At 39.0% G+C, this 8,839-nt stretch overlaps 1 protein-coding gene across 1 annotated transcript; it reads left to right on the top strand.

The window, feature by feature from the left end:
* Window positions 1-3,279: 3,279 nt before the first annotated feature.
* Window positions 3,280-7,351, top strand: zgc:114041 (uncharacterized protein LOC574425 homolog). Its single transcript, XM_053325497.1, has 4 exons — window positions 3,280-3,481; window positions 3,566-3,709; window positions 4,605-5,387; window positions 7,167-7,351. The coding sequence occupies exons 1-4, from the start codon at window positions 3,280-3,282 to the stop codon at window positions 7,349-7,351; spliced, it is 1,314 nt and encodes a 437-aa protein (XP_053181472.1).
* The last annotated feature ends 1,488 nt before the right edge of the window (window positions 7,352-8,839 follow it).

Raw genomic sequence — 8,839 nt, 5'->3', positions numbered from 1 at the left:
GTATTCCCTTACTATGAAAGACTTTTCTTATTATAATGGTAAATTTTCTTATGTGTTTATGATGACAAATACATCTGTGGGCTTGGTTCTTTCTCTCTCTGTATGCTGATGACAACCTCTTTCAGGTTGTTCAGGAACAGCAGCTTTTTTTTTAAGTCTTATAGCTCAAAGAAAGTTGATGAACTCAATCAAACCTTCACGCATCCATTTCAGCTGCAGAAACACTGAAATATTAGATCATATAAACAGCAAACACCTTTCTCCCAGAGAGCATTTATCCACACAGCGAGAAAATGTACGTTTTAATGTGAATAGCCATCTTGTTTTTCACATTGAGAAAGTTTTTCAATTAATTCAAAACTATTTTTGTTAAAGAAATTGTGTGGTAGACATGTGTTTCGAGCTTACGGAGCTGCCTGAAGAAGAGCTTTGAGCTTGAAACGTCACTCGTGACATCCTGTTAAATTTGCCTGCATTGGGAGCTGCATGATCTACACACTGAGCAAACATTTTTTGTTGTGGTGGCATTGTGCTAATGTTAAAAATAACATTTGGGACACATCTTGAACCATCTTGGACTGTTTCACTTAGCTGAGTAAGATTCACTATCTTCCTGTTGGTGTTTTAATATACATCAATGATGACTCAACCGCAACCTGATCACGACCTGATTCTAATTCAGCAGCCATAATTAAAGGTAATCCTACAATAATATATAATATATATTTCTATAGTGTTTCATATCATCAATCTTTGACACAGATTGGATTTAACATAGTTCAGCCATTGAGGCTTCTTTTCTAGAGCACGCTGAGTTCAAGGGAAACTCATAAACCACATTAATAATCTATTCAGAATTAACGTTAACATTGTATCTGCAAATATTCATTACATAAGAAGTTGACTTGGTTTGCACCCACCCTGCTTAAGTGTCTGCTCAGCCTATAAATGTCTTTACGTCTTCCTGGAAGTTTGTCCAGTAAGATGAGCCCGACCTTAAATCTGTGCTGCTAGAAAGACTTAAAGCATTAGTGTCATTAAAATTTATAACAATCACTTGATTTCTTCTAATGTGATAGAAATCTGTGGAGCTGAAGCCATCATCTACAGTACAGTGAACAGGAAAGCATTTGAACATTTTAATCCCTGCAGGTACTGACGGTGTAGATGGTACTAATTGGGCCTCGTTATGTAACTGCTGTAACAGGAGCAGGAACTAAATGTCAAGATTTCAGAGAGCTGTAATGTTCATCAAAATTAAATACTGATTATTATATTTTATTTTTATATTACTACATCTCATTCTTATATTATTTTATTTTATTTTTATATTATATTTTATTTTGTATTATTATATCTAAATATTATATTATATTGTATTGTTATATTATATATTATTTTCATTTTATTTGCATATTATTATATGATATATAATAATATATCATATAATAATAAAAATATGATTTGTATATTATTATATCATATGATAATATACAAATAAAATAAAAATGAGATATAATTGATATCTCATTTTTATATTATATTTTATTTTGAATCCCCTCTCTGGCTCAGCCTCCTGCGTACCGGGCGTCATAACGGTGAACTCGTCACATGACGTCACGTCACGTCACGCTGCTGAAGTCCTCAAAGGAGGTTGACGAGAAGGAGGAGGAATTGCTCACACCTGTTTTAAATCTACCTGAGTGCATGTGTGCTGCGACGCTGATTTAATGGATGTGAAGAAAAAGGCGAAATTATGTCTGACAAACATTTTACTGCGGTTTTAATGCGGTTACCTTAAAGTTGTGAATAAAGGCGCACAGATGGTTTGGAGGGCGCAGTTGCGGTTTCACCAAACAGAGAGAAGTGTGTTTGTAGCAGAAAGACGCCAGGACTGGGACTGTAGCGGATTAAATGTGAGTAGGAATGTACTAAATGTTTTCCTTTTTTGTCCATTTAATACTTTGTGAGCTGTTTTTCTACGTGTGTGTGTTTTATAAAAAGCCGTATTTACAGATCAGCTGTTTGTGTGTGACAGAAACGTCAATTCAATTGCTCACCTAAAGGATAGGTGCACAATTTTTCCAAGTCTGTCTTAAAACAACAGTCAGGTATTCACATTAACACTGGAAGAGGCTTTACTCGCTGTAATCCGTTTCCTGTTCATACTGGCTGTTAAAAGATCCCCTTCAAATGCTCTTTCATTGTAAATAAGTGATGAGGGACAACATCTACAGTGTGTCCACACAGTCATTTGTGCATTTAATGTATTTAAAAGTTAAAGTGAAGCTTATATGAGGCTTCAACAGTCTGTGTTAGTCATATCAAGTGTATATCTGCCACATTTACAGTCTGTTTAGCATCAAATTCCCTCTTTGTATTTCCCTGTTGACCAGTGGTGGAAGTATAGTGACAAAAAGAGGAACTTTGACACTAAAAAGACTAACATTAAAATATATCTGCTTTATTTGACTCATTTGGACGGCTGAAGCTTCACATTAGATTCAAATAGACTTTTAAAGTCGTCTTTGTCACAGGAGGGGGACAGTGGACTTTTGTCCTCCATCACTTGCACTGCAAGTGCATTATGAAGGGATCTTCTAATGGTCAGTATGAGCAGGAGAAATGATTACAGCAAGAAAAACAAAACCTATTTTCGATGTTAAATTTGGCTCCTGGTTGACTTAACCAACTGTGAACCTGTCCTTCTTTAAATGTTTTTATTTTAGTTTAGTCATAGACCAGGTGTTGAAAAGCTGGTGATGTTGTATTGGATTGTTTCTGATATGTTTAAGGCTGCAACCAACCAACAGTTATTTGGTCTTTATGTCAGATCATGGTGAAAAATCATGTCTGAAATACACAACCTCAAATGTCTTGTCTTGCCCTAAGTAATACCATACAGGGCTAAAGAAACCAGAAAATGTACATATGAGAGGCTGAAAAAAGATCATTTGAGCTTGAGCTTAAGTGATTAATTGATTATCAAAATAGTTGATGATTAATTTTCTGTGTAGCATTCAATTAATCGATTCATTGTTGCAGCTCTAAATATTTTTCCTAAATTTGAGTTAGATGGCATGGTCGCTCTAAAACACATTCATACAAAATGCATAACTTCTCTTCTGAAATGATGAAGTGCCGCTCAGCTGCTCTGCCTCAGTGTGCAGTTTGCATACTCATTTCCATGAGCTTTGTCTGCTCTGTTGGTTCTGCAGTTTATTGCATGACAACCGTCCGGTTCAGGCAGCAAACGAGAGCATCTCACAGGCTCTGAGGATGAAGCAGAGGAGAGCCGTCCCCCCTGATGGGGGTTACGGCTGGGTGGTGGTCATGTCGGCCTTTTTCATCATGGGCCTCACCGCTGCTGTCCTCAAAAACTTCGGCCTCTTCTTCTTGGACATCCAGACCCACTTCGGGGTCAGGACAAGCACCACCTCCTGGGTCACTTCCACAACGATCGCCATGTTTCACCTTGGAGGTAAAGATGTGACGTGCTCAGCTTGGACTTCTTCTTTTTATTCAAAGTGTTTTTTGTGATGTTTACTTTTCATTTTCTCCTCAGCTCCAGCAGCCAGTGCGCTGACCTTACAGTCTTCTCAGCGAGTGGTGATCATAGTCGGAGGCCTGCTGACCTCCGCGGGGATGTTGCTGGCATCTCTGGACCTCAGTCTGCCCTGGCTCTACCTCACCATGGGCATCCTGCAAGGTAGTGCACTCAGACCTTCAATCCCACCATGTACTGCTGCTGGTTTGACCTCCCTGTTTGGTTTTAGTCTGATGAATGAAAAGTTAAATCTGCCACCATCAGACACTGGTGGATGATTTTTGACCCTCAAGCCTTTACATTTATAAATCTGTTAACTTTTACAGTCAGATAGCTGAAGTTGCTGTGATGTTGCATTGTAGTATGAATCTGTAAAAAAAACCTGTTCCACTTTGCAAAGTGTACAGTGGAACAGGTTGGATGTAAGGAGGAGGGAAGAATAACATGCACACACACAAATGTATGTTTTCGACAAAGGTGAAGTTCAGAATAGAGTGCAGATGCCCATCGCTGTTTTCATGGAAACCAGTAAATAAATACTGAAGTTCATCAAAACAAATCAGAAAAAAATGCGCAAATTAATGAAACAAGAGACCATACTTTCTAATTCAACTTTTCTAATGCATATTGTGTAAGAAACTACATTTTTCTTTTTTCTTTTTTTTTAGCATTGCATCGTCTGGGAGGGTTTCTCAATTAATATTCAGTGAAATTTCAGAATATAGTGGAAAAGGCCCGTTAATTATAATATATAATTTACCAGAGCCTAATGGACCATATTTTTTAAAAAATAACTTAAAAATCATATACAACAATTTCTTTAGTGTAGATTAAGTTTCTGCCAGTCAACTAATTAACTGATAAACTGAAACTAGCAAATATTTGGCTTTTTTTCGACTAACCAATTATACAAACAGTTGTAATTAATCACCCAGTCGCTTCACCTCTAGTGTTTTATAGCCATCCTTTTATTTATTGAACCATTATCAGAGGACCCCAGTCTTCCCAAAATGAATAAGCTGTAGATTGTAAACAGATTTCTCTCCTCTGTTTCTAGGTATGGGTATTTCCTTCTCATGGATCCCCGCCAACAGCATGGTGAGCCACTACTTTGATCGCTGGCGTCCCATCGCCTACGCCATCGCCAGCTCGGGGGAGTGTGTCTTCGCCATCATGTTCGGCCCCTTCTTCCAGTGGCTCATTGAGACTTACAGCTGGCAGGGCGCCTTACTCATCATCGGAGGACTTCAGCTCAACCTGTGTGTCTGCGGCGCTCTCATGAGGCCGCTGGAGACGGTCCAGAACCCGATCCAGCAAACCAAAGAAGGTGTAGAAGCAGACGCTGCTGTGTTCCCGCCAAGAAGGAAACCCCTCTTCCACTTCTCCTTGTTGAGAAAGCCTGAACTTGTACTCTACATCCTGTTTGCCATCTTTGCGGCGGCAGGGTTTTTCATCCCGCCCCTCTTTCTAGTGCCCTTTGCCAACAGCTTGGGGATAGATAAGTACTGGCCAGCCTCCATCCTGTCTGTTCTGGCGTTTGCCGACCTGGCGGGGAGGCTGATCTGTGGTTGGGTAGCCAACATGAGGCTGCTGAGGAACCTGCAGCTGCTCACCATGGTGGTCACTCTGCTCGGGGTTGTGCTCCTGCTGCTGCCCATCGGCCACAACTACTGGAGCATCCTGGTCTTTTCCTCGCTCTACGGCTTCCTGTTTGGCTGCGTGGTGGCCATTCACGTCACCTCCATCGTGGACATTGTAACGCTGGAGGCATTCGACAGCGGACTGGGGCTCTTTATGCTTTTCAGGAGCATCGGAGGCTTCATCGGTCCACCTGCTGCAGGTGAGCAGTCTGTATTTAGATTAGATGCCTAAACAGGTTTTCAGAATCCACCCAACTGTTTTTATTATCTCTGAATCTGAACACAGAAACAGAGCATATGACTCAGGTTATCAAACACTTCACTGTTTAACCTTTGTTTGATTTAGAACTGGTACAACACTCTGCATAGCATTTGTTTTTATTCTGATTTTCTTTAGTCAAAGAAAATATGTGCCAAGCCTGCCCGAGTGGTGCTATTGTTATTATATAACTGTAAATGGTTCTGGGGAAACACACTCTCTTGTGTACAGAGTGTCAAATACATGACACATGTACACATACATTCCTGGAAGTTAAACCCATGTTTGAAGATGTTTCAGCTTGTGTTTCTACCCGTACTTCTAAATAATCAGATATTCCAACGAGCACTGTTATCATCTGTCTTGGTGAAATGAAGCCACACTGTGGACTGTTTCTTCCCCTCCAACATGACTCATGTTTTTCTTTCCAGCAGCATAGACGCATCAGTTAGACATCACTGTTTTGCATTTTGCAACTGTCAGTAAAACGAGCTGTATGATTCCAATGGATCCGACATTTTGGAACCAGTTCTCGATTCCTTAATTTAGATGTTGAGGTAGGAAAAATGTGGCTCAGGTGAATGAGTTTTAAACATAATATGCAAAAATCTTATCAGTCACATACTTCTGTTTTTAGTCTGGGACCAGAAATGTGGCGTAACAGTGTTCAGTGAAGAACTGATACATGAACACACACATGAGGTTCAGGACATTCTTTTTAAAAAGTTTCAATATTGGTGCTGATATGAGTTTCCTTTTAGTTAGGTAACCCTAACTCAAACATGTATTAACCCTCTTCTCATTTCATTAAATAACATTTTATTGATGCCTGTGGAAAATAACAGCAGTCCTTTTTAAACGGACAAAATAAGAACGCAAAAGAGAAAAATTAGAACTACATGATAAAATACCATTTCAAATACAGCTAGTTATAATACGTCAGTGAACTTATATGTGCATTAATATTTAAGATATATTTCTTATGTCAGACTGCTCAGTGCATCAGTTTAATAATTAATTTTCCCTTTTTTTGTTTTATGGGTCTGCATTATCTGAATACTACTTATAGTCATTAAGTACTAACTGAGGCTGCTTCATTTAAAGACCTGCTTTGTTTAAACCCAAGTAAATAATTCATCATTGTTTTATAGTTTGAGAACTGTAATTTGATGAACTAAATGGTGTCTTGTTTGTAGGTAAATGTCATACTTTGGTATTATCAGCTGACCTACTGTGACCTGGCTATGGCATCATCCTGTAAACATCCCAACAAATTATTAGGAAATTGCTGATCAGGAAAATACTGTCTCCTGTTTTGTGAGTTAGACCACCAATATAAATCAACATTAGTTGCCACCTTAGATAGGTTGTTTTGCATTTGTTTCATTCCTAAAAGAAACACTTGGCATGCATGACAGTAACACACACATTCTTTTAATATGACTTGCAACACTAGGCAAGACGAGGCAGCCTGTACCTTTTTTTATTTAGTCAGTACAATGATTTCAACACAAGACTAAAATCTCTTGTTTATAGTTCAGCTCCAAAGAACGACAGAAAAGACAGTTTGTTCTTCATCATGTGTTTAAGTCACAGTAAAGGTGACACAACACAGCAGGTTAATGCACTCCTGAAGGAAAAGATACATCTGTTTATTTATCAGCGCTGGTACACTGAGGTGAGGTGACCCATTTCTTTTTCTTCTGCACGTCCTCCGCAGGCTGGCTGGTGGACGAGATGAATGACTACAGCGTCGCCTTCTACTTCTCAGGCCTCTGCCTTATTACATCTGCGGTGTTCGTCGTCCTGGTCGACCGCCTGATTCAGAGGAGGAAAGACGTGAAGGCTGAAGGTCAACAGGCGATGAACCAACTGGAGGAGTGGGAAGGAGGAAAAGTCAAGTGAGGACACTGTTGCATAAGGATTGTTACCTGCGAGGAGCCAGTTTGATGGCTTGACTAGCTTGTGAACACGTCAGCAGCTGGATGATGTGACCCAATTTGACTTGTGATGTAGCTTTAAGTCACCGAGTGCAGACAGGTTTTTATATACCTTTTCCATCACAGCATTGTGCGCTGGTATCACAGCAGCCTTTTTTAGGTATTTTTTAATTGGAAACCAAAGAAACACACCGGTGTGCTTTTGGGTTTTTAGTGTTTATCATGTACACATCAGATGTTTTTTTGTTTCTGGGTAAATTTTAACTTGCAGCCTTAACATGTGTACATGGCTACAAAGTTCAGTTAGTGCATGCAAAAGTAAATCATGGTTTCTTTATTTTAAAAAACATTTTTAAACCATAATTTTGAGTTATGAAATGTGCCTGCAGAGAAGTAAGGAAAATTGAGGTTTTACTGATTTGCACACTCAGACGTTTTGATGATTAGATGAGAAAGATGCTCTTTAGAACAAAGGGAAAGAGAATCCCAGTCATTTAGTCAAAGCTCTATTAATATTTTAAAATGCAGTCAGCTCACGTTGCAAGCTCGTGACTTTGTGCTGGATCCAGACTTTCTGGGGAACTGCAGCATCTGAACAAATAAAAATGGCAGCGACAGAAAGATTTGTGTGAAATAAAGCAGAAAAGAGGCTCATAGTTATTATGGTTGTGCCTCCAAATGTGCAGAAGTTTTTGATTTTGGGAGGCTGATCCCTGCAGTGGTTCCAGGTAAAAATGCCATCCTGCTACTGCAGAGCTGACAACAGTCACCGGTGCCTAATTGGTATGTTAACTGTGTTGCTGCTATTAACTACTAAATGAATCAGTGAGGAATGTCAATCTTCAGCTGGATGTGAGGCTCTGCTTTGGATTCTGTAAAAAGCAGAGTGAGAAGAATATTTCAGCGTATGACCAAAAGTTTTATTTTCTTACTAGCAGTATGACTCCTTTTTGTAGCAGCAGATCTGTTCAGCACATGTGAGTCAGGCCTGTAGTAATTTAAGTGGAGCAACTTTGCCACTGTACATATCAGGTTTCTTTGAGTCGACTATCTGTGTTACTGTTTGTTGGTAGCAACTCGTGAAGTTGTTTTCAATGCAATTAAATATCCATCTTCCATCAAAGCAGTTATTTCTATGCAAGAAACTGAAGATAAAGAATGTGGTTTTGCTTACTTAGTCACTTTAATTATGAGTTTGCTTAATGGTCTCTCAAAGATGACTTGATCCAGGTAACTTTTTCACATGCACAACTTTTTTCTACTTAAAGCCATTTCAACCAAGAAATAGCCTATTAAAGTTTTAACTATTTGTGAAATTCAGTTTGACTTATTTTGAAAAATATATTACTGCACTGATTTTTAAATATTTGACTGCCTTGTCTTTTTTGTTTCCGTCTGGTTTTTCGAGTTTGTAGCTTTTCTTTACTGCTTCACAGCCAAACTGGTCTTAAAC

This window comes from Scomber japonicus, chromosome 9 (genome assembly GCF_027409825.1).
Source record: "Scomber japonicus isolate fScoJap1 chromosome 9, fScoJap1.pri, whole genome shotgun sequence".
NCBI classification, from domain to species: Eukaryota; Metazoa; Chordata; class Actinopteri; order Scombriformes; family Scombridae; genus Scomber; species Scomber japonicus.
This window is presented reverse-complemented; position numbering and strand designations above follow the sequence as displayed.

Excerpts from the sequence above, each read along its gene's own strand:
- zgc:114041 (XM_053325497.1), top strand. The coding sequence starts at position 3,280 with ATGAAGCAGAGGAGAGCCGTCCCCCCTGATGGGGGTTACGGCTGGGTG. Across the intron at positions 3,482-3,565 it reads CGCCATGTTTCACCTTGGAG|CTCCAGCAGCCAGTGCGCTG; the intron begins GTAAAGATGTGA and ends TTTTCTCCTCAG. Across the intron at positions 5,388-7,166 it reads CATCGGTCCACCTGCTGCAG|GCTGGCTGGTGGACGAGATG; the intron begins GTGAGCAGTCTG and ends CGTCCTCCGCAG.